This window comes from Asterias amurensis, chromosome 6 (assembly GCF_032118995.1).
Source record: "Asterias amurensis chromosome 6, ASM3211899v1".
Taxonomy (NCBI): domain Eukaryota; kingdom Metazoa; phylum Echinodermata; class Asteroidea; order Forcipulatida; family Asteriidae; genus Asterias; species Asterias amurensis.
The window spans coordinates 13268109-13295199 of NC_092653.1; the positions used below are offsets into that span (position 1 = coordinate 13268109).

Here is a 27091-nt window from a genome sequence, read left to right on the forward strand (position 1 = left end):
TACATGGTAGCTACTTGGGCATGCAGAAGGTAGCAAATCGGCTGGGACTACTACTGTAGCTCAAAATGGAATGTTATTAACTTCACAGCGAATTGAGTTTTTAATTGATTGAGCCACACGCTAAGAGTGCTTAACAAGACAACATAAGTGAACTGTACATACACCAAGCAGTGATTATTACTTCAATGTGTGAGCAAACTATCAGCATAGGCAAGGTCACACCGGATGACACACAAAGCTGATAAATGTCACATGATATACAGGTCTGTACACTTCGTTTTTGAAAGGGCAAGGGCACCAAAAGGCCTTTTCTTGTGGGAGTGTCGTGGCCGAGCGGTTTAGAACTCCAAATTCAAACTCTGGTGTTTCTGATCAGCAGAGTGTGGGTTTGAATCCCCAGCCGTGACACTTGTGTCCTTAAGCAAGACACAAAACCATTGCTTCGTCCTTCGGATGGGACGTAAAGCCGTTGGTCCCAAGTGTTATGTAAACGCATGTAAAAGAACCCAGTGCATTTATCGAAAAGAGAAGGGCTGGATTGGCAGCATATATTGCGCCACAGTACCTTGTAAACCATTACATGGTGCTTAAGGGTTATGTCTCATATCTCAAAATTCACCCAACTCCTTGCAGTAATAATACCTGGCGCTTTATATCTTGGCAAAAGGCGCGTTATAAATACAGTTATTATTATTATTATTATTATTCTTCATTTCTAAATCCATCCTATGATGAAATTGCAAATTTGTACTGGAGCATTTCATGGGCACCAAGGCAATGATCAGGGGACATGGAGGCAATCATCTCAGTTGCCTCTGTTAAGTATCAGGCCTGTAGTATTAAAAAAAAAAAAAAATTAACTGACAGAATATCCAGCTTTCTGGGACTCTGAGTGTCTGAAGTAAGAAAAGAAAAAAAAATGGACAGAAGGATAAGTGAAATGTGAGTGCGTCCTTCATGATGGGACATGTGCAGACATTACCAATTAGCTCTATGTGAACCCAGTGTGTTACGGGAGAGTAGAGATTCTTATTACATTGCACAACAGTCGAAGGCAAAATCATGAAATTGAATGCAGCGAGTGTACTTGAAGCAAAGGTTGTGACGATTTGATAACAGCCAAACTTTTCAGATTTCTTCATCGCTAAAGATGGTTTTTGTTCTATAAGATGATCATCTTGGGAGACCTGTAGACATTGTTTCTAAACTGTTTTCAGTCATTGTTCAACAAAGGCAATGGACACCTTTGGTAATTGTCAAAGACCAGTATAGTCTCACCATATAGAGTGGTCTCACTTTGTGTATCCCAACATATGATTTTTGGGGTTGAACAAAGAATTGACTAGAGTGGGATTCGAACCAACGACCTCCGGATTAACGTGCCGGCGCTCAACCAACTGAGCTATCTAGCCCTATATTGGCGGTGTCCCTATTTTGTCAATATCTTTGTTCGGGGGTGCATAGAATAACAGATCTGTAACAATTTGGAGTCAATTGGTCATCAAAATTGGAAGAAAAAACACCTTTGTTTCACAAACTTGTTTAAAAAACTGAAGGAGTCCAGTGCCTTTAAAACTATCACAAAAGCTATGTATGAAAACCATCACAAAAACGGAGTTGAAAGAAAAACACCCTTGTTGCACAAATTTGTTTCAATTACCGAAGGTGTCCAGTGACTTAAAAGCTTTCACAAAAGCTATGTAAAAACCACATGATTTACTTGTATGTGATTGCCCCTAACATACATGTTCAGCCTGCTGCTCCTCTTCCCCCTAAATCAACATATCTCCGCAGTTACCATGGCAATCAGAGCTGAGATTGTTCTGCTTGGTAATTGGATTTAAAAATTCACAGAGCTGAACCTTGCAATTGAAAAAAAAAAATAATAATAATAATAATACTACTAATAATACTACTAATAATAATAATAATAATAATAATAATAATAATAATAATAATAATAATAATAATAATAATAATAATAATAATAATAATAATAATAATAATAATAATAATAATAATAATAATAATAATAATAATAATAATAATAATAATAATAATAATAATAATAATAATAATAATAATAATAATAATAATAATAATAATAATAATAATAATAATAATAATAATAATAATAATAATAATAATAATAATAATAATAATAATAATAATAATAATAATAATAATAATAATAATAATAATAATAATAATAATAATAATAATAATAATAATAATAATAATAATAATAATAATAATAATAATAATAATAATAATAATAATAATAATAATAATAATAATAATAATAATAATAATAATAATAATAATAATAATAATAATAATAATAATAATAATACTTGTAAAAAAAACCGAATGAGAATTGTTTTCTAGAGGATTTCTCAGACCGTCTCTGATTACCTACTACAACATGTATTTCACTATTTCCCAGTCATTTATATGTAGATTGGAGATGGGACAGCACTCAATGTGCATAAAACATGTAATACTGGGGCCCTAATCTGGGCTTACTGCAAACACTCAGCACCTTCAGCCTAGCTATAGACCCGACCGTAGTGGTGAACACATTGGTACTGGCAATGCCGGGGAGTAATTTTCTGTAACACAAGTACGAGTTAGCCATGAAATTGAGCATATAATAATATGCAAGATTCCCTGTTAAAGGGTCGCAAGAAAAAATTTGACACCCATCACTGCGGATTAAGTAGGGAATAATAATAATAATGGGCATTTATACCACCAGCGCTTTAAATCCGATAAGCAAATAAATGCAGGCACTTATATTGGGAAAGACATTATTGGTCTTAAGCAATCAACCAACAGACAAGGAAGTTGTTTCAGATGTTTCTAGCCTTGCTCAAGGCAGTCGAATTATTCACTCCGAAAAAAGAAAAAAGACCGCCGCTGTATAAAAACCCACCCGTATTCACTGACGGCCTCCGCATGCGGTTAGTGGTACAAGTGCGGATGACTTGTGTGCACAGTAGTCGTACGATGTGACAGTGTGTATACGGGTGGGTCATGCGGTGTGATCGCACGCACCACGCACAGGGTATACGGGTGGGCTTACAGCAGCGTCTTTTCGGAGCGAATAATGTGACTGCCTTGAGCAAAGCTAAGATGTTTCTTAAAAAGTTCCAGTTACTCTGCTGAATGAATTTGATGATAAAAAAGTGAGACATTTCCAAAGGTGTGGGGCATGATCAAAGGATGCATGATCCCCAGCAGCAGATTGTACCTCACTTGCACGTAAGCAGGGAATGACGATCGTAACGCAAACAAAATAAGCAGTTAGCAAAGCCTTGAAAATTGGGTCCTGAAGTAGATACTTCAGAACAAATTCTCATCTAAAAGTGACCTTGTCTTCGAGAGGATGTGATCTAAAAAATAACTGGTTTGAGGGATGGTGTCGAAAAAATTTCTAATTTAATTCCATTAAAATCAATAATGTTTTCCGTTTTGAATATGCAATGGGAAGATGACATACATTTAATAGGAGTAACTCCCGCCAATCTATTGGTTCAGAGGAAAATATCTGGGCCATATTAAACACCTGCAGCTGTACATTTATCCAGAGGCAACACAACTGGTAACAAGAATTCACAAGATGCGATTACAAAACATACATGTAGGCTGGTTTTCAGTTTCAGGACTGTGCAGAAAGTATGGGGGGATGGGTTTGTTGACTTAATACAATACCTAGGCAGGTGAGTTCTGATGAAAATAGATCACTACACGATTTACAGTAGTGTAAAGGAATCACTGGCAAATGAAAGCACATGAAATGTCATACAGCCTAGAATGCTCTCCTTTGAAAAAAGAAAATATCAACCTAAATCTTGAGTAAAGATCTCTCTAGGCTTTGTTCCATTCAGGTTATTTGTACATGCCTAATAGCCAATTTCGCTACATAATAGAGGCTCAGAATCCCATTTGAGTCCGACATCTGCTCCGTTTGGACTTCTAAAGGAAGGATAAACCACGGATAAGATGTCTACAAAATAGCCTTAAAGGGTCTGTGTATGTTTTGTAATGACTCTGAACAACTACGGTGATAAGAAGTACCGTAGTTTTGGATAAAATGCATTTTTAAAATAATTATTTTGACTTTGAAGTACTTTGGTTATAGAGAAATGTATCACCTTTGTTCCCCAAAATTTGAATATAAGAAGGTTATTGAGGTACTAAAATCAACAAATTCCTGAAAAAAAGGTTTTTCCCCCCAAGACTTTTCTAATTGCACTGTTAAACAGTACACTGTAACAGGTATAATGACCTATGTAGACGTTTTTAGTGACTTTCAGTTGCACTTTCTGCCAGAGTGCAACAAAACTTCACTATTTTTTACATCAGTTGCTGATTATCTGCAAACGACTGTGTTCAAATAAGACATTTTCTGAAGTGTGCTGAAAATGGTAAACAGGCAGTGGAATAACATCTCACGCATTAACCACTTGAGTTGCCAACTCACCGTGCTATTGTGCAAAGGAAACAAACTCTGAAAAGTAAGAATGTGTTTTTCTGTTGTTGCATTATTTCAGGTTTTGAAAAGTTTTGAGAAAAAAAAAGATTTCTTACTTTGGAGGTGGTTTAACATTACTTTTGCCACTCCACCGGCTTCTCAGACTCAAATTCAGACCCTAACGTTTTTACAAAACTTTTTTTTTACTTGGCCTAATTTGAAACAGAATAAAATAACAAAAATGCAAGTGAAATACAGGAGACAGTGGTGTATTTTCCAAATGTTTTTGGTACTGGAGCCTTTTTTTTTAACAGTGAAATAGCATAGAATTGTTGACTGCTTAGAGTGCTATGGGAACCATAGCATGAATAATAGAAGAAAATATTTGTTTTTAATAAAACAAATATTTTACAAATGTAAGGCAGTATGAGGTAGTATCTCCATATGAAGAGATGTTATTAAAAATTATTACTTTTCATAAACCAGATATCAGATGAAATTATCAAGAGGGAATATTCCACATGAAATACTGTCATGTGTGAATAAATGTTCCCTTATTGCGATCTGCCAAATAGTAATAAGCTAAACATGCACAAATCCTAGGCGTTGTGATACTTCATGGAGGCAACAAAGGCGAATTGCCTCCATGCCTCCTAGTCATTGCCTTGGTGCCCATGAAATGCTCCAGTAGAAATTCTAATAGGATGCCCTTAATACCAAAGAGAAAATGCATTGGTGCCCTTTGCCCTTTCAAAAACGATCAAGCAAACAGGCCTGAAATCCCCAGTGATATTTTGTCCTGTATTTGAAAAATGTCCTTCAAAGGATGATAAACCCCTGCAACGATGACATTTTCAGACCTTTGTGTTTGATTACAACTGATGGACAGAACTGAGTACTACTCTTCCACCAACCAATGAATTGTACCATGGGTGTCATGGATGAGGCCACACTCCATTAGCCACCCGGGCAACGACCCTCTCCATATCGGCGCGTCACGTTATTCTCAAACGTACAAATTACTACTGCCATGCAACAACTTGACTGCAATGAAATGTCTGACAAAAATCAATACAGGGCTTCAAAAAAACAACTATTGCATCCAGCATAGCCAGCCAATTATATTTTAAAACAGTAGGAGAGTTGTAATAATCCACACATACAGGACTAAGCTAACCTTTGATATTTTCCAGGTAGTGGGCTCTGAGTGTGCCGCTGCAGCCAGCGACCCTATTTAGCTTCATACACAACTGCTATAAATACACTCCATTTTGAGAAATTGTTTGCTGTCTTCATCAGTGTAATGGATGTATAAGACGATAGATCAACACATTGAGAAAGGTCAGAGCTTTCCCTGTGTCCCAAGATCTTGCTCCAGCAAGATATGAATAAGTTTTTTTTTAGGATGAGGGACACATACATGAGTAAATTCACAGGAAAACTTGCTACTCATGTATTACAATATTCACAAGCTATAGTGCAATTGTTACTACATTGGCTATGGGTGTAGTACATTGGTGTCTGTGGGTATAGTCATGTGACCTATGTTTACATTCAAACCGCCCTCTGTTGAAAAAACACTGTATACGCCATGTTTCGCCGGGCAAAAAGACGTGTAGTCATGGTAAAATTACACTTTCTAGCTGGCTGCCAAAACACAAAGGTTTTGCCCGGCGGTATGCGCCCGAATCATGTTGGTTTTTGAGCGACGTCAGAGGTCACATCATGTTTGAGCAGCTTTAAAGTACAAATGAGATGTGGCCTGCTCATCAAACGAAAGCAAAATCTTTATGGGGTGTTATAAAATGTACTGATATTTTCCAGAGAGTGGTTTCTGAGTGTGCTACAGCCAGCGACCTTATTTAGCTTCATACATTACTGCTATAAATACACTCCATTTTAAGAAATTGTTTGCTGGATTCATCAGTGTAATGGAGGTGAAAGACGACACATCGACACATGGATAATGGTCAGAGCTTTCCATTGTGGCCATTTGCACAACATCTTGCTCCATCAAAACATGAACAAGTTTCCTTTTTATGAGTGGCAGTTAGGTTGGCTAATGTAAGTTGTACGTACACATAATTAATGATTATCTCACAGGAATACTTCCTACTCATGTAAGGATGCACTTGTTACTATGGGTCTAGTACATTGGTTGCTATGGGTGTAGTACACTGGTTTACAGGTATATAACGCATACTGTTTGCTTAGCTTCCAAGTACAAATAAGACATGTGGCCTGCTCAACCAATGAGAAGGCAACATCTTTTTTACGTGAAGGGGTGTTATAAAACGTACTGCAATTTTCATGCAGTTGTTTCTGAGTGTGCTACAGCCATATGACATGTAGCTTCATACGTAACTGCTATAAATACACTCCATTTTGAGAAATTGTTTGCTGTCTTCATCAGTGTAATGGATGTATAAGACGATAGATCAACACATTGAGAAAGGTCAGAGCTTTCCCTTGTGGCACAAGATCTTGCTCCAGCAAGATATGAATAAGTTTCTTTTTATGAGGGACACATACATGAGTAAATTCACAGGAAAACTTCCTACTCATGTATACAAGCTAATAGTGCCTTTTGTGTATAGTACATGTACATTGGTTGCCATGGATGTAAGTACACTGGTTTCTGTGGGATACCGCATGCATGTTTGAGCAGCTTCCAAGTACAAATAAGACATGTGGCCTGCTCAACCAATGAGAAGGCATTTTTGGTTTTTTTTATATGATGGGGTGTTATAAAGCGTACTGCTATTTCCATGCAGTGGTTTCTGAATGTGCTTCAGCCAGTGACAGTTCAGCCAGTGACACTTTGCTTCATACATAACTGCTATAAATACACTCCATTTTAAGAAATTGTTTGCTGTCTTCATCAGTGTAATGGATGTATAAGACGATAGATCAACACATTGAGAAAGGTCAGAGCTTTCCCTTTTGGCCAGTTATAGCAAGATCTTGCTCAAGCAAGATTTGAATAAGTTTGGAGGTTTGATACAGTCTCCTGACGATGACTAGAGCAAGCTAGTCGAAACGTTGAGACCAATTCAAGAACTGACTCCGCAGTAGTGAAGTTAATTGCGATCATATAACATAAGCTTAAGTAGTAGTCCCAGCCAATTTTTAATACATTCCGCCCGGGTAGTAGTTAAAAAGCAGGACAGTTCTTTTTAGAACTGAGAAGTCTCCCGAACACCCGATAAATCTACTCCGCGGGAGTAGAATAAAGAAAAACAGTTCTCTAATAACAATCTCTACCTGGCAAGTAATGGTCCGTGTTACTGCAAACCAAATAAAATATTATATAGAGGTTTGGTACCTGACATGAATGGGAGTATATGCCGAGCCCCCTTGACAGGAAGATTATCAACAACAAAAACAGACAAACAAAAACAGACAAACAAAAAGTCCTTTTATCAGTAGAAAAAAAAACTTCAAAATTACAAAGCCTTTGAATAGTTTTTCATAACCATGTTGCCGTTGCTTTCATTTTCTTGAAAAAAAGGAAAAGAAAAGGAAGACAGATATACGTATAGACGGATACTCTACAATTAAACTAGAAAAAAAAGCTTTGCAATTCTTATGCCCTCCTTGCAACAAACCCTTGCAGCAGAGTGAACCACTTGTAAAAACTACTAGGATATAACTCCAGCGAGGGATACAAAGTCAATTTACACATTCCCCCGTCAGGAGTGTCTCTTCGTTTTGCACCTCACTGTTTGCCGTTGCCGCGAGGGATTGCCTCGTTGGATATGTTTGCAGAGAACGATTGCTTTCTGATTCCGCAGAGTGAGAGAAAAACATGACCTATTTTATTGCAGGGATACTCCATCTTGTCAGAGCATAATGCAGAGAGCTGCCAACACATGCATCTTTTCAATTAGGAAGATATTTAGTAGATGTTTAATTTGCATTGGGGATAAATATTTATTTTTGTTTTACACTTACACTAATGTGTTTTAGCACACTAGAGTACCGTTAAATCACAGGCACATTCAGGCCTTGAATTTCATATTTGAGTTGTTCCGTTTTTGAAATATTAACAGCACCCTTTGAGACGTAAGAGCCAGGACTGCAGTGGAAGCCGTTTCATACTTCTCACGAAAGCATAATGTATGGTGCAAACAATAGCAGATACATTTTCCATTTGTGACACAAGGACATATTGGCTTCACAATTTTGCAATTTATGTGAAGTATGAACCTGGGTTGTCTATTTATAATTCCATATACAGTCACAGGCCAGGGCCCAATTTCATGGCTCTGCTTACCGTAAGCACAGAATCGGCGCTTATGGAAGCAGAGAATTCTGTGCTTACGGCAAGCGCATTTCACGGGCTAGCGGCAAATTTTGGCTTCTGCGCGTGCGTACTCCACTTTATTAGGCATTCTACGCTTACAAGGCCAGCGCAGAAATTTGGCGCTTGCACGTAAGAGGGGAATCGTGATCGGAAGCGCAGACCTCGGCGGTAAGCAGAGCCATGAAACTGGGCCCTGCTGTGATCATGATGCCAGTCCCCCTTTAAAGGCACCAGACACTTTGGGTCAGTACGCAGAATAATAACTAGTGTAAAAACTTACTGGGTAACAAGCAATGCATGGAGAGCTTTTGATAGTATAACACATTGTGAGAAATGCCTTCCTCTGGAGAAAAAGTAGATTCTTACTCAAATATTACAATGCTTCAGGACTGAAGTCTTTAAATATTATTGTAGGCATCTGAAAGCACACAAAATTAAGCAACAAGGGTGTTTTTTATTTATTTAGTTATTTGCTTGCAGCTTCTATCCAATTGAGTCCAAATTTTCATAGTTTGTTATTTTATGCATATTGGGATACACTGAGAGAGAATACTGGTCATGTCAATTAATTACCAAATGTTTCCAGGGGGTGATACACAGAAATATCATGAATCTTAGCTTTTTGAGAAATCCGCCCCACAGGCCAAAATTTGTTAACAAACAGCCTTTTCCTAGCAATATCCTGAACCAGATACAAATGCAAAAACAAAAAAGAGGCAAATTTTTGACGATTCATCATCACCAATGAGTTTTATGACTCCCTCTCAAAAGAAAGAAACAAATCTCCAGCTGCCTGGAGCTAATTGCCATGATCCATCACTACAGCAAAATTGTGTACGTTTGTTACAAATCATAATACATTGTAGTCTCAATTTCATTCATGGTACCAGATTTTGATCTTCTGGGACCCTGGTTTGAATCTTACCGGAGGGCACCCTGTGGATTGGGGTTTTCACTACCTGACTGTGTGGGTATTCCCTGGAATAATTCGCTGGGGTTTTCTTCCAACATCCACATGTAAAACTGAAATTTCTTCATTGTCTTCTCACCTAGTCCAGTTGTTAAACAAGCTTTAATTAACTTATAAGTAAGATCACTCAGGCCTGATGCTTCACAAAGACAATAAAAGCGATTGCCTATACATGTATGTCCCCAGGTCATTGCCTTGGTGCCCTTCGAAATGTCCTGCTCCAGTAGAAAATTTACAATTTCTTCATAGGGTGGTCCCCATTACCAAAGAAAAAATGCCTTGATGCCCTTGCCCATTCAAAAACGAAGCATACATGTAATGTACAATGTACATGTACAGGCCTGATCACTACACCAAAGTTTTCCTGTCTGAAACGAGCCATAATAGTTTTCAATTTCATTCACGTGTACGGCGGTGATGGTCTATCGATAAATTATACACCAACTCAGGCATAGGATTGACACGAGCAGGAAATCCCTCATGGATGGAGGTATCAAGATGGAAATATTGGATTAGACTGTAACACATTATATACATTGATATCGGATGTCGAGTTAGATAACCTCCATCGTAGCATCTCTGACAAATGTCAACGTGATTCAACCGGACGGGCGCTAACTGTCTCTCTGAATCAAGGTGATAAACAAATAAAAATGTCAGATGCTTTAGACTAAGCAACTCTGACATCCGTTTGGATACAGTCGATGTTTACTTGGTATAAATAGTGGCTCTGCACAGAATTGTAAATTTTCATTCTGTATACGTTTGTAGTACATTAAAGACACTAGACTCCTTTGGTAATTGTCAAAGACCTCACTTGGTGTGTCCTAACATTTTAATGTATAAAATAACAAATCTGTGAACATTTGGACTCAATTGGTCACCAAAGTTGCAAGAGAACAATGAAAGAAAAAACACAATTGTTGCACAAACTTGTGTGCTTATAGATGCCTATTATACAGCTTCAGACCTGAAGTCTTTTCTATAATTGAGTGATAAATTACCTCTTTCTCAAAAACTACGTTACTTCAGAGGGAGCTGTTCATCACAATGTTTTACTATCAACAGCTCTCCATTGCTTGTTACCAAACAAGATTTTATACCAACAATTACTTTGAGTAATTACCATTAGTGTTCATCAGTCAACTTTAAAAAGAGTTCTCTTGTAACTATCACATCACGCTGGCAATGCTGATTCTCTGCTAGTGGTTAGCTAGTCTTGGGTCCAAGACCATTAGTGTTGCGCGGTCACACACAAACAATGTTCCGATCTACGCACGGCAACAACTGTACACGCTTGTAATGAACGAACGTTAGCGGGTGCTCTTTTTCTCTGATTTCCGGATCTCCCGGAAATCAGAGAAAAAGAGCGCCCGCTAACAAGCGTGTACAGTTGTTGCAGTGCATAGATCGGAACATTGGTTGTGTGTGACCGCGCAACACCAATGGTCTTTGAACCAAGACTAGGGGTTAGCAGAGGATTGCACTCCTTGAAAAAAACGCTATGATTTTCAATTTTACCAGACATTTATAACTGCTGAATCAGATCATTCTGCACAATAGGCCTACATGTAGAGCTACGATCATGACATTTTCAATTAATATAGGAAAAAGAAATTTATTAGGCAGCAGAGCTTATGCGGTACCTCACTCTTTATCCTGAACAACGTCAAATTGAAAAATAAATTACAGGAATTGGCAGGAGTTGACAGAATTATGGCTTTCAATTGTGTATCTGCTCCTGTCTATGGGTCTATGAAAGCGAGAAGTGGACACAAAAGAAAACTTGATGTAATTGTGGAGTGTTTTGTACTCACTTCACAATGGTTGTGAAAACCGCACAAGGTAAAACGCGGTTGAAAAACTCTTTGTATGGTGTGTATGACAGGGATGCTAGCGAGACAGTGAAAAGACTGCTGAACTATTGTTCCTATGTCTAGTGTCTATGGAAGCCTATTATAACTACAACATTATCAAATTGAATTAAAGTGGAGGTGTGTGTAATTGAGCACACAAGATGTTCATCGGGGGGGGGGGGGGGGGGAGCAGTATTCATCCTGCCAATTAAATGGTGATGAGAGATAAAGCCAAAAATAAACAAAACATATTATAGCGGGGCCTAAGCGTTCTACCATGTTTTACACTGGAAGTATTCTTTTTTATGGCCGGCCGACACATTTTTAAAGATAACTTTAAGGCTATTTTTTTAAGTTCCTTTTTTCGTCTCACATTGTTTAAATACTTCTTTATTCGTTCATTTAAAATAACAAGGTTAAACAAAAAGGGGGGCAGCATAAGGAAAGAAAGCAAACCTTTAGTACTTTCAATGACTGCCTCATCCACTTCAAAGTGAACACCAAAAGTTTTTTTTGTGGCATGACAGAGAATTGTTCTTGAATTCTTTGCCAATTTTGTACATCAATGTAGCCATTTTAACAACTCAAATCTCAACAAACAGAAATATCCTCTGAAATAAACATACCTTAAAAAGACTACTAAAAAATTCAAACTTTGAATATTCAACACAAAAAGTGAAAATCCTCCCACAAATATGTCTTGAAATACTGCTCACAAATAGGTCTTGAAAATATTGCTCATAAATATGTCTTGAAAATACTGCTCACAAATATGTCTTGAAAAAAACTGCTCACAAATATGTCTTGAAAATACTGCTCACAGATATGTCTTGAAAATACTGTTCACAAATATGTCTTTAAAATACTGCTTACTACTATTCACAAATATGTCTTGAAAATACTACTCACAAATATCTCCTGAAAATACTGCTCACAAATATGTCTTGAAAATACCATTCACGAATTCGTCTTGAAAATACTGCTCACAAATATCTCTTGAAAAAAAACTGCTCAAAAATATGTCTTGAAAATACTGGTCACAAATGTCTTGAAAATACTGCTCACAATAATCACTTGCAAATACTGCTCACAAATATGTCTTGAAAATACTGCTCACAAATGTCTTGAAAATACTGCTCACAAATATCACTTGCAAATACTGCTCACAAATATGTCTTGAAAATACTGCTCACAAATATGTCTTAAAAATACTGCTCACAAATATGTCTTGAAAATACCACTCTCAAATTTGTCTTGAAAACACTGCTAACAAATATGCCTTGAAAATACTGCTCACAGTACTTGAAAATACTATCTAAATTAAAATTCTCAAAAGAACATATCAACACAGCAAAGTAGTGCGTGGTGTAGGGCGAATATCGCAAACCCAAAGTAATGTCACTCAAAAACTCAAAACCTCAACATTTGTTTAGAGTTAAACCAAGGCATGATATTGGGTCTTGGAAAAAAGTAGGAATATTTTATTCAGTAAACCTGTGCACATGGTGTAGGCTTCAATATAAAATAAACTCAAGTTATTTAATCATAATTTTTCAGATTTTTCCAAGGGCAAAAATAAAATCAGAAAACAGACTTAAAGGCAGTGGACGCTATTGGTTATTGTCAAAGACTAGCCTTCACAGTTGGTGTATCTTAACATACGCATAAAATAACGAACCTGTGAAAAATTGAGCTCAATCGGTCATTGAAGTTGCTAGATAATAATGAAAGAAAAAAAACACCTTTGCCACACGAAGTTGTGTGCGTTTAGATGGTTGATTTCGAGACCTCAAGGTCTCGAAATCAAATTCGTGGAAAATTACTTCTTTCTCAAAAACTATGGCACTTCAGAGGGAGCCGTTTCTCACAATGTTTTATACTACTAACCTCTCCCCATTACTCGTCACCAAGAAAGGTTTTATGCCAATAATTATTTTGAGTAATTACCAATAGTGTCCACTGCCTTTAGGTAGGAAACATATGCCTGTTACCCTAAAAAAAAAATCATTTCCTCCAAATGCCACTTGTTTTTTTCTAATAAATGTGCTCATTGAAGCACATTTTTTTCCAAACAAATATTAATAATGACATAGCAAGAAAAACCTGTTATGATTCTAAACATAAGGTTGTCAGCAGATGACTCCACGGACCATCTGACAAACCAGAGTTGAATAATGCATTTATGCATCAGTGATGACCATCAAAGAGACATTTTAGTTAAGCATCATAAACAGTCAAATTGATATAGCCACCATTTTGCTCTAATGTTGTGAATGTTGGCTCAGAACTATATTCTAATGCATTGGGTTCTGATGTTGGTCGTAGTCCGAATGAAGAACGATTTTTCATCAGGGCGTTAATTTGTTATACATCCATGGTTAGTCTTAATAAGGTTCGGTAAAAATTTCCATAATATTTACAGGGTATTCTGTATTTAAAATGAACAGAGTTCTAACCAGAATTTTAAAATAGGGTGTGCAAATTTGGTGTCAAATAAAGATTGCATACATACAGCTCTCTTATATTAAAGTATCATTTATTTTGTCAAAATAAAAGAAAAATGTTCTAAGACTTAAATAATTCTCAGAATGATCAAGTATCATGCATTCTGAAAAAACTACAGCCTTTCCTTTTTATATAAAAGGTAAAAACAGGAAAAAATAGAGAGACAGCCTAAAAAGAAGAACAAAAAGATACTCGCTAATCGTTACCATCCATTTATTGGCCATGAAACCATGAAAACCCAGCATTAAGCCTCCATCTTATGTCACAATACCCAAGAGGGATATTTCCTTTTTATGATCCATTAAAGCTGCTACCATGCACTTGACCATCCATAAATGAGACCTCCAACTATTATTAATATTGATTATTTTTCACCGCCCAGCGGTTTTACGTTTTCCCTTTCTTATTCTTCTTCTTCTTTAATAATATGCTTTCCAAACATAGACAAAATTACCGAAGAGCAATTGACCTACATATAATAGAAAACTTGTAAATATGATGTACCCAGGCTGTGTGAAATGGTATGATTTTTTTAAGGACTGAAAACAGCATTCAAGATACTAATGGTACAAATTATCAATTATAATTGTTATGTTTTTGTGTACGTACAATGTACAAACCCTTCAAATAGCTGTACTTTATTGTAAATAATATGATAGATTTATATATGACCAGAGCTATTGGATATTGAAATGTTGGTAAACTTTTTTAATTCCATGCATGCAGGCATATGTCCCTGGCTTTCTTTGTTAATAATTGTGTTTTATATGTGGCTTTTATGCCGATTAAATAATAACAATAACTTGTGTGATTTAACCCACAACCAGCTTAACCCACATCCAGCACATCATTTAAGTTCCAAAAAGAAACGATCAAATCCCATGCTAAACACTTTAAACAATATTAAATTTCCCTTTAAAGTAGTTTTGTTTACCTTTCATGCTTTTAGCCTCACCTGGGGCAAATAAAGCCCAAGCCCAAAAACCCTTAAGCAAATATACGCCCCCAAATCTGCATAAATTCAGAATAAAGTGCACTTAAAACACTTTAAAAATAGTGTAGACAAAACTGTGTCTACATAACCACTGATATTTCACATTATTGATGAATGCATACTTTGTATTTATCTGTAGGGATTTTGTTTTTAATTGTTTCTACATGTACATGTCTGTAAGCGCCATAGAGCATTTTTGTGGATAGGTTTGGCGCTACCGATATATAAATGTTCACTATTATTTATTACATGCATGCATCATAGACAGTGCCGCCTTAAAACCAACTGTCCTGGGCCCAATTTCATAGAGCTGCTAAGCACAAAAATTTGCTTAGCATGAAATTTTTGCCTCGATAAAAACAGGATTACCATACAAATTTTCACGTGATTTTCAGGATAAGCAAACGACAACTGATTACCAGTAACAAGCAATATACAACAACTGAAAATTTGGTTTGTAATCATGTTTTTACCAAGGAAGAAATTTCATGCTAAGCAAATTGCTGTGCTTAGCAGCTCTAATGGACGACTTTGGTCACTTTCCAGTTGAACCAGTTGACCCCAGTTAACTGGGTTCAACTGGAATTTTGACCTGGGTTGCCTGTCATTTTACGCAAAAATTAATATTTACACACAAAACTCTTTCTCTCTGGGGAATGGTGGAACAGGAGTAGGTGGGGAAAGAGCGCAGTTGGAGATTGGTTTATCATTATTACAATTTTCATGAACCGACAAATGTGTTGAAACTCAAAGTTTTGCAAATTTGGGCATGACCAGCTGCCTGTGACCTAATTCAGCCTAATATGTCTACTGCAGATAAATCCAGCCCCCAATGGGTGTTTTATCGCAACCTGCTTTCAACCCCCATGGTCTCCAAAGCGCTTATGACTGTTAACGCAGTACGACACCTTCAGTGCTCTTTCTCGTCAAGGCTATTGTAATTTAGGTGCCTTGCAGGTGTGAACAGTGAAATGAAGTAAATAAAGAACGTGACATTGCATTAAATATTCTTTAAGTGGGGAACTGGAACAACTAATGGATGAAGAAAATAAAGAAACCGCTGTAGCATTATGAATGAACAACAGGGCCCAATTCATTAGAGCAGCTCAAAGGCACTGCACACTATACTCATATAAATTATTAGCATAAAACCTTACTTTGTAACGGGTGTTGGAGAGCTGTTGGTTGTAAACAACCTTGTGGGAAACAGCTCCCTCTAAAGTAACATAGTTTTTGAGAAAGAGGTAACTTTCCACAAGTTTGATTTTGAGACCTCAGAATAGGATTTTGAGGTCTCAAAATCAAGCATCTGACATGTCTGAAAGCACAAAACTTTGTGTGACAAGGGTGTTTTTTCTTTCATTACTATCTCGCAAATTCAACGACCAATTGAGTTCAATTTTTCACAGGTTTGTTATTTAATGCATATGTTGAGATACACCAAGTGAGAAGACTGGTCTTTGACAATTACCAATAGTGTACCTTCCCTTTAAGAAGCTCTTTGAAACTGGACCAATGGCCGGCTCTTGTTGTAAGTGCCTTTAATACAAGACAATTCCTCAATCAAACAGAGTCGAAACTTTTTGATTTGTCACCTATGTGACAATTACCAAAAGTGTCCAGTAACTTTAAAGGGTATATGTACTTTTTGTAGGACATAAAAACACAGATGTACACTTAACTTACACAGTTTGAAGATAATGACGACAGAAGAAAGCTTCCTTTAAAATATTAGATGCTGAGGTGCTGTAGTTTTTGAGAAATGAGTAAAACAATATCATGAAAATACGTTCTTACATGCCAAAATATTTTTCGTCTCATGATCAGTGAGACGAAAATTATTTTCATGACATTGTTTTACTCATTTCTCAAAAACTACAGCTTCTCAGGGAAACTTTCTACTATAATTATCTTCAAACTGTGTTAGTTTAATGTACATCTGTGGACATTGTGTTTTTTGTCCTACAAAAAGTACATATACCCTTTAAGCAGTTATATGAAATAGGACCCAGACCATTACTAAAGCATGACAGCTAGGGCAAAATTACAAAACTTAAAGACAACCACACCGATAACAAAATTGGCAATTATCTCAAAATGAAGTTTGTTAATTCCTTTCTCTGAATGCTTCTGTACGTAAAGTCCAGTAATTGCCATCCTCCAGAGAAATACACGTACATACTGTACCTGCCACTTTTGCTTGACGTAATGAATAAAATCTTTTATCACGAAAGTCATTAGTGTCCTCTTCAATTAACAATTACTTCGCAGAAATAGACTGTATTGAATAACCCCTTTTTGCTATGAAAAGTCGCCATTTTGTAGGGCAAACCGTATGCGCGTCCAAACAAGTACATCATCGAAGCACGCAGCAGCAACATTCCCGGTTTGATTTCTACGGCACATGCACGCACACACGCACGCACACGCACAGACGCCATCTTGTAGGTCAGGCATCTGGCGCTTCTGAACAACACTACAGTTTTAAAATAATTGAGGAAACGGCCAAGCACCCAAATCTTTGCAGTGCCTTATCAGATTGCTATGGCAACAAAATCATCTGGATTAGCTGAAAGTGAAAAGATGCACGCCTGCTTAATGCACTTCTTCCTCCAGGTACAAATGCACACAACGTGGGCCCAATTTCATAGAGCTGCTGATGTGTGTTAGCACTGTATACTCAGTACTTTCCCGAGTCCTGTGAAAAAATATCACAGGCATGTTACTCGGGTGGGATTCGAACCCAAGACCCTTGCAATTCTAGAGCAGTGTCTTACCAACTAGACTACCGTCCTACCTTAGGATGGGTTCAATGCGTCCTAACATCTTTGGATACAGAACTGAACTCGTCCTATTGTGAAGTCCTATTTTAATCTTAAGTTTGGAAGAGTTTGGTTAAGGGTTAATACCGGTACTTCACGGAGGCAACAAAGGCAATTGCCTTTGTGCCCTTGCCCTTTCAAAATCAAGCATACAGGGCTGGTGATTCGGCAGTAAAAGATAATTGTACATTCTTCTAGCTGTAAATTACTTTCCTCAAGAAAAGTTAAAAGAAAACAAAAAATGTGAATGAATTTTCAAATTGGAAGTTTCAATAAGATCAATTGGCAGTGCAAGAGACATTCTTCTAGCTAAATTACTATTCTCAAGAAAATTATTTAGAAAACAAAAAATGTGAATGAATTTTATCAATTGGAAATTGCCTTGAGCGAGTTGCCTGTATATAATTGCCTCGTACGACATGGCCTTCCTACATTACAGGGCATAGTACTATGCCTGACTCAAAATCAGCGGCAAAAAAATCACATAATGCTCGTAGCAGGAAATTCCAAGGTGTTAATAATAAACTCCACGTTAACGAAGATAGATGGGCAAAGGGAGGCTTATTGTTTTCTGTGTTAATTCTGCTGGTTGACAATATTTGATGTCAGTGTTGAATGCTTTAATTGAATTTTCCGCATTCAGAACATTCATTAAAAACTGCTGTCAAGACAATTATATTTGAAAGTACATAATGCAGGTATCTTTTTAGTGCAGCTCTTACTGGCCCGAGTCAAGTGATTTCAGGTCAATTAATTATTTCACCAAACGCTAGGATTAAACGCTAGGATTAATCCTAACTCAGTGTTAGGACGAGCAACCCTATGTTCTTGGATACGGAACTGAACCCGCCCTTAGTCCTAAGATAATTCCTAAGTCATAAGTTTGGAAGAGTTTGGTGAAATTGACGACTGGACTAATATTAGGCCATACGTGTACATACTATTGAGCACATGCAGATACCAACTTCAATACAATGATCTCACCTGACAATATTAATTGTCTTCTCACTTGATGTATATCAACATAATTTTGCATAAAATAGCAAACCTAGAAACAATTTGAGCTCAAGTTGTCGAATTCTGAGGTCTGAAAATCAAAATTCAACTAATATTTTAATATATAGAAGAGTTTGCGGTAACACCATGTAATAACAATCTCTAAATGAGTTGGGGTGGTTCTGAAAAGAACCGTTGGGTTAACTCGACGTTTCGATCAGTATGCTCTGATCGTCTTCTGGAGAATGCTGGACTCTGATGCTGCATGCTGCTTAAGTACTAGGGGGTAGATCAGCGGTGATGCACGAAGGCGGGAAATGTAGGCGAGAAGTGAACTCGATGATGCGTGGTGAAACCTGTTGTGGAGCCTTGGGTGTTGTGTGGGGGGTGTGTGCTCACTGAACCGTGTCAGTAGGAACAAGCACAGGGGATAGTGAGGGTGTGGGGCCTAGGTGACTGAGGGTATAGATGACCCAAAGCAGTCTAATAGTTGGGGCCTAGGGGGTGACCGTTGATATAGAAGATCCATTGGTCGGGAGAAGGGGGAGCCAGATGTCGCTGATGTGGAAGCCGATGTCTTGGGGTACGCCTAGTACTTAAGCAGCATGCAGCATCAGAGTCCAGCATTCTCCAGAAGACGATCAGAGCATACTGATCGAAACGTCGAGTTAACCCAACGGTTCTTTTCAGAACCACCCCAACTCATTTAGAGATTGTTATTACATGGTGTTACCGCAAACTCTTCTATATCTTATCTCCACCATGCAAAGTTTCAAATCCTACTTAATATTTTAATGAGAAATTACTTCTTTCTCAAAAAGTACGCTACTTCGGGGGGAGCTGTTTCTCACAATGCTTTATACTATCAACAGCTCTCAGATACTTGTTACCAACTAAGGTTTTATGCTAATAAATATTTTGAGTAATTACCAATAGTGAGTGCCAATTTTCCCGATGTTTTTACAAAATAACTTCTCAGATACAGGTTCGTTTAGGAGTCAGATGTCCACAAAACATATCTATTTACTGCTAGAATGTCTCTTGCTTTAAGGCACTACACACCTTTGGTAATTGTCAAAGACCAGTATTCTCACTTGATGTATACCAACATATGCGGGCTATTGAATCACAATTTTCCAGAATTTTCAGACTAAAATCAGACTTAAAGGCAGTGGACACTATTGGTAATTACTCAAAATAATTATTGGCATAAAACCTTTCTTGGTGACGAGTAATGGGGAGAGGTTGATGGTATAAAACATTGTGAGAAACGGCTCCCTCTGAAGTGCCATAGTTTTCGAGAAAGAAGTAATTTTCCCCGAATTTGATTTCGAGACCTCAGATTTAGTACTTGAGGTCTCAAAATCAACCATCTAAACGCACACCACTTCGTGTGACAAGGGTTATGTTTCTTTCATTATTATCTCGCAACTTCGCTGACCGATTGAGCTCAAATTTTCACAGGTTTGTTATTTTATGTATATGTTGAGATACAGCAAGTGAGAAGACTGGTCTTTGACTGTTACCAATAGTGTCCACTGTCTTTAAGTTGGAAGAATGTCATGCCTGTACAAGACATGAAAATGAATTACACAGCAATACACAACATTATCAATTCTAATACAACTGTTAAAGCCATCAATAATCGTGGTGAAAAAGACAAAATCAGCGGGGAAAAGAGAACCTCAAATTGGAACAGTAAGCCACTAGAAGTAGGCGTAATTGAGACGAAATTAAGTGTATACAAAAATCATAGCTGCGGGGGCACTATATATGTGTGCCTATCATAAAAAGTGAAAAGGCTTTTTGATAGTCACATTGAATTGAGGGATTACCTAATGAGGTTTGACAGTAATGCAAGTCCCACAGTCAATCTCTCATTTCGTTTCATTTCATAATGGTTTAATAGAACAAGACTGGACTATACTCAGCATAACAGAACGCTACAAGCCTTCAATTGGGCTGTACAGTGATTTCAGAGCCACAGAGCACACAAGTATAGTTTGACAATTCATATAAAATAAGAAGTAAATTGATTTCACAAGCAAATTCCGAGTTATTTTTTTTCGGGAATTGATCGAAGCGCTGTGACCTCAAGATTAACAAGCCAACGGTGTATCAAACGAACCATTGTTCTAACTATTTTCTCAGTCGGGAGTGCCAGTCACACCCCTTTAAAAGTTTGGGTACTTTTTGTAAGACACAAAACACAAACAGCCACAGATTTGGCATTAAACTTAGATGGTTTAGAAATAATGATGGTAGAAAGATTTTCTTTTAATAATTGCTAAAAACAAAAAAACACAAAAAACTATTTTAGCATGTACAACGATTTACATGACTCTCCTGAAAATACTGCTCTGAGATTTAACATGTTTTTTTTTCTTAAAAACTTTACCACTAATGTAGCTTAAACTTCTACACATCACATCCATCCTCTTTCACAGTGAGTAGGGATTCAAATCATGGCCCCAAAAACTTGATCTTTATAAAGGTATCCCCCTCCTGCCACTGTTCCCAGGTTGTATCAGAAACGTGACTCTTGGCTATAATGCAGTTTACAGGTTGAATGGCTTCTGACTGGCCATAAAGATAAACATTGACAAAATAGGGAGACTGTGAGCATAGGGCTACACGTACATAGCTCAGTTGGTAGAACACTGGCTCCGTCATCAGGAAATCAATTGTTCAACAAGTTACGCTCTATCAATCTTGCTTGTTTAAAGGCAGTGGACACTATTGGACGGTAGTTACTGTTGGTAGTATAAAACATTGAAGTAACGTAGTTCTCGAGAAAGAAGTAATTTGCCACGATTTCTATTTCGAGACCCAAGAACAAAATTTTCAGGTCTCGAAATCAAGCATCTGAAAGCACAAATCTTTGTGTGACAAGGGTGTTTTTTTCCTTCCATTATTATCTTGCAACTCCGACCAATTGAGTTCAAATGTTCACAGGTTTGCTATTAATTGCACATGTTGAGATATACTGGTGAGAATACTGGTCTTCGACAATAACTAATTGTGTCCAGTGCCTTTTTAATGCTAGTATAGAACAACACTAAAGCAATATTTAAGTATTTTTTGATATTTTTTGGAAGTCTGCAATTAACTTCAAGGACTTTCTTTGGCCGAGAAAAAAAGGAAAAATGTGGTAATGTGACCGGGTTCCTTACAAAAAAAAGCAATCGGGAGGGTCTTTTATTTTAATTTTATGAACATTACCATTGGTTTTTCCACTGTTCATCACACACACAATAGTGAACTAAACATGTAAGACAAGACACTGAACATTTTTGCTCATGGTTTTATTCAAGAGTGTTCAGTATTAAAAAAACATTTTTGTTAAATGAAGGATAAGCAACTCACATGATGTCACCCACACTGACAAGCCTGTCTCTTCATAAAAAAATTAAAAATTTGTCTAAACCTAATTGCCCGTCAATTTTGTTTACAATGTTATTTGTATATCTCTTGGTAAAAAAATGCAAAATGCAATTACTTCAATGAAAGTCCACTTAACAATAATGAAATGAAGAAATTAAACTACTTGCTCGTATTTCTTTTTAACACGCTGTTTTGCACAAGTTTCGGGATGCCCTTCTCTCATTTCATGAAAATGAAAAAAAAAGTAATTACTTTGATCAACAATGATGAATGGCGACTTACTAATTAATGAAGTTAGAAATTAAACATCCCGATTAATAATTCAGTATTGCTTAAAATTGTAGTAAACATGGTAAAAGGCTGGAAGTCAAAACAACTCAAAATGTAGAAAACATTGCTCTTAGTGAAAACGGCTTAAGATCTCTGAGGCAAATTTCCTTTAAATGGAAGGTACACTATTGTCAAAGACCAGTGTTCTCACTTGGTGTGTCTCAACATAAGCATAAAAAAAAAAAATCTGTGGAAATTTGAGCTCAATTGGTCATCAGAGTTGGGAGAAAATGATGACAGAAAAAACACCCTTGTTGGACGAATTTGTGTGCTTTCAGATAGAAATAAAAGACTTCTAGCTAGAAGTCTTTTATTATTTTAGTGAGAAATTACCTCTATTTCAAAATCTATGCTACTTCCAGAGGGAGCCGTTTCTCGGAATGTTTTATACTATCAACAGCTCTCCAATGCTTGTTACCAAGTCAGTTTTTAAGTTAAATTTGTTTGAAGTAATTACCAAACGTGTACCTTCCCTTTTAAACAAATGTACCAGTAACTTTACAAACTTCTGCTAAGCAAAGATGAGGAGGAAACCATTCATAAAGGGTAGGCCTACACTATAGCATGACACATTTGGTTTTGGTAACCTAACTCGGATGAAGCAAAGCTGTTTTGTACTGAAATTTGCTCAGTTCCTTTTTTTTGTGCATCTTTCCGAGCCCCTGTTTAGGCCCCCTCCTGCTCTAGCTTCATGATCAGTTGATGAAGTGGAAACACTGTACAAAACACACATTGCTCCAGAAATGATAATGGAGCACAAGCAAGAGCCAGAGCCAAAGCAAAGGTTTGGGAAAAGGCCCTGTGTTGCCCGACGATTGTGTGGGTTCGGCAGTCCTGGCTGTGGCTCTTAAAGATAGTTACTCCATTCTTCTGGTCAGGCGTAAAGCCTATAGGTCCCGAGTATTGGTTATGCATCTTAAGTCCCAGATTAAGTCTCAGATTGCACCACAGCACCTTGTTAACCTTTTACGAGTTAGTACTTAAAGACAGTGGACACTGTTGGTAATTGTCCAAGATTGGTCTTCACAGTTGGTGTACTTCAACATATGCATAAAATAACAAACCTGTGAAAATTCGAGCACAATCGGTCGTCGAAGTTGCGAGATAATAATGAAAGAAAAAACACCCTTGTCACATGAAGTTGTGTGCTTTCTGATGCTTGATTTCGAGACCTCAAATTCTAAACTTGAGGTCTCGAAATCAAATTCGTGGAAAATTACTTCTTTCTCGAAAACTACATCACTTCAGAGGGAGCTGTTTCTCACAATGTTTTGTACTATCAACCTCTCCCCATTACTTGTAATCGAGAAAAGTTTTATGATGATAATTATCTTGAGTAATTACCAATAGTGTCCACTGCCTTTAACTGTGTCTCATATTAAACAATATCTCTGTTACTCTTAGAGCTGTGGAAAACAATCAGTACATTAAGACACCCATAGAATAGAAGCATCACCCATTTATTATTGTGATGTTTATGAATTGAGATATTTATGAGTTGAGATATTATTATGAGTTGTGATCATTATGTATTATGATATAAGGGCCGCTAGATAAAACAAATGCTTGGCACATCATCTCATCTGTGTAGCTTTGCTCAATTTCTGTGAGTTCCAATGGAAATTAAATTACAAAATTGTTTAAATTAATAACCATCACAAGTTTCGGTACATGTACATGAATGTCTGTGTAATGCATGGACGATATTTGGTCATACATGGTCATATGGTGTAGGCCCTTGGTTTTTACAGACTTTCCAAGCAACTTAATCCCAGCTTTTCTGAGGTATTAGACAAATTGGAAATCAGACTTACACATGTAAGTAGGAAGAATATCATCATTCCTGGCGTAATGTCTCAAAGGCTTACAAAATTAAAGGATTCAAAGAGAGTTCTGACAAAAAAATTAAATAAAAGAGAAGAAGACCCCTCCCCCCCCAGACATTGCCAGATGCAATATATTTCTCAATGATTATGAAACAAACAATCAAGGGTTTGTTTTATAGGAATACTACCGGTAGTCAATAAACTGATGTCACAACTGACCTTCAAACTCCCTACAGGCACAGGGACTACAGGCTACAAATTGAGTTGTCATGGAAGGAGCAAGGCCATACTTAAGTTCACAAAGAGCACTTCGAAGAGGAAATCTTCAAGACAAATAAAAGGGCTGTTTTTTTTTTTCTTCTTTTGGTAACCAAATAAATTGATTAGTTTCAGAATGAAAGCTTGCTGATTTTTAAGTGCATAAAGGAAAATCCAAAGGAAAATGTTCATCTAAATAGCATTTACGGACTCCCAAACTACCCTCGCTTATTTCAATTGCTGCATCTGAGATAATATAACCTGGCACATAACGACTGGCAAACTACCTGTATCTCTAACCAAGGTGTGTACAAAAATAAATATATATTTTCATCACTTAAACAGATACGTTTGGTAATAACTCTTAAAGGCAGTGGACACTATTGGTAATTACTCAAAATAATTATTAGCATAAAACCTTATTTGGTAACGAGTAATGGGGAAAGGTTGATGGTAGAAAACATTGTGAGAAACGGCTACCTCTGAAGTGGAATAGTTTTTGAGAAAGAAGCAATTTTCCACGAACTTGATTTCGAGACCTCAAGTTTAGAATTTGAGGTCTCGAAATCAAGCATCTGAACTAGCACACAACTTCGTGTGGCAAGGGTGGTTTTTTTCTTTCATAGTTATCTCGCAACTCGGACGACCAATCAAGCTCAAATTTTCACAGGTGTGTTATTTTATGCATATGTTGAGATACAGCAAGTGAGAAGACTGGTCTTTGACATTTACCAATATGGTCCACTGGCTTTAAAATCGATGGCAATAAAACAAAATGGTTGGAAGCTTGCAGCAGCTTTCGGTAGTTTTAAAGTGTTTTGAGTAAAATTTCTGTTCAAAGTGGTGTGGTTAGGGAAAAAATACTTTTATCCACTAACAAATTTGAATCTGAGTTGTACAAACTATGAAAGTACATACAAATTCATTTAATTCCAGCTGAGATCGAAATAAAAACATGCACTTCATTTCATCCTCAGATCAACACTTCCTTACAGAGAAAGAGACAATGGGGAAAAAATAACTACCATAATAACGCCCAAGGATAAATTTCATAGAGATGGTTAAGCCCAAAAGTAGCTTAAGCTCAACAAAATTTAGATTACCACAATAAGGTTACCACCCAAGCTACCATGTCACATGTACAATAATTGACTGGTACCCCGTTTGTTTCTGCTAAGCAGAAAATTGCTCAGCAGCTCTATAAACCTGGGCCCAAGGTGTTGTTTTGTTATTGCTTGTTTTAAACATTGCCATCCCCATCTAAATTTTACCTTGGCCTGCACGAGTCCAACTCAAGCTCCACTGATCTCTGCCAATTCAAAACGTTTGATTCTTGAGAAATGCTGCCTAAGTGGTGCTGTCCTGCCATGTCCACTGCCGCCTTTACAACAATCTAAATATCAGATGCGGTTTCCGTTGCCTCATCCCAACAGAATAATGTGCAGCTCACGTCCCCTTCAGCTAATTAATGAAAGCAATACAGCTATGACTATAAGCTCTTTATGAGCAGAATATTTACGCCATTGTGTAACAACGACCACAAGATCCTGAGTTCATCCAGTAAGACAGAAGCGATCGTTTTAAAACACGAATCTCAATTTTCCAATACCAGACGTCAAAAACTAAACCGCAGCAGGATTTCGATGTTGATAAGCGAGTGGAGTGAATCGTTTACACGGTTGTCTGTCCGTGAAGCTCTTCACAGAGTGTTCCCTCCCCCCTGTCCGGGTGCGTAAGTGAAGTCAACCCAAAGAGAGAGAGTGGTCTACTAGCTGCACACGTGCAAACACGCACACTGTGACCAAGCGTCTTTAATTGATCCCCGAACAGTGTGTGTGTGTTATGTGTGGGGGAGAGGTGGAGGAGTATAGATGTCATCCACTAACCATTAACCTTTTGATAGACTTGTTGCAAAGTGGGTGAATCCGATGGCCCATCGGCCCACAGATTAATAAACAATCACGGTTTAGGATCAAGGCGGGTTAGAGAAAGATATTGCTGACTCGTATGATGGATTTACCCGGGAGGTAAAACTTGATGGATTTTGTCAATATTGCCTTGAGCATGTATGTATTATATTTCAATGGATTTTGTGCATTGTATTTGAGATTTGGGATTTTAAATTTCATTTTACTGTGTGTGTGGGGGGGGGGGGGTTAGCTTATGTGAAATTGCTTAAAGGTTTGATCATAAAAATATCAGAGCTTTGGAATATGGGATTGACACAATTTTTTGTTTTAAAACTATTTTTAAAAAGGGATTTAAACCAGTCGCTACTCACCCGCCGGCGCATGAAAAATAGCATGAAAAGAGATATTAAAATGATGATAAAATCCTGCCATCAACTGGACAATGTTCCCAGTCATA

General features: G+C 37.2%; 2 protein-coding genes across 6 annotated transcripts in view; both read right to left on the reverse strand.

Moving 5' to 3' along the window:
• The window catches only part of LOC139938093 (uncharacterized), a 45141-nt gene extending 19048 nt beyond the window's left edge, over nucleotides 1-26093 (reverse strand). Inside the window, exon 1 of the mRNA XM_071933473.1 lies at nucleotides 25996-26093. Within this exon, the coding sequence (XP_071789574.1) occupies nucleotides 25996-26093 (98 nt within the window). The remainder of the gene's footprint in view (nucleotides 1-25995) is intronic.
• LOC139939197 (uncharacterized) overlaps nucleotides 1-27091 on the reverse strand; it is a 148715-nt gene that overhangs the window by 44118 nt on the left and 77506 nt on the right. The gene's annotated exons all lie outside the window — the stretch shown is intronic.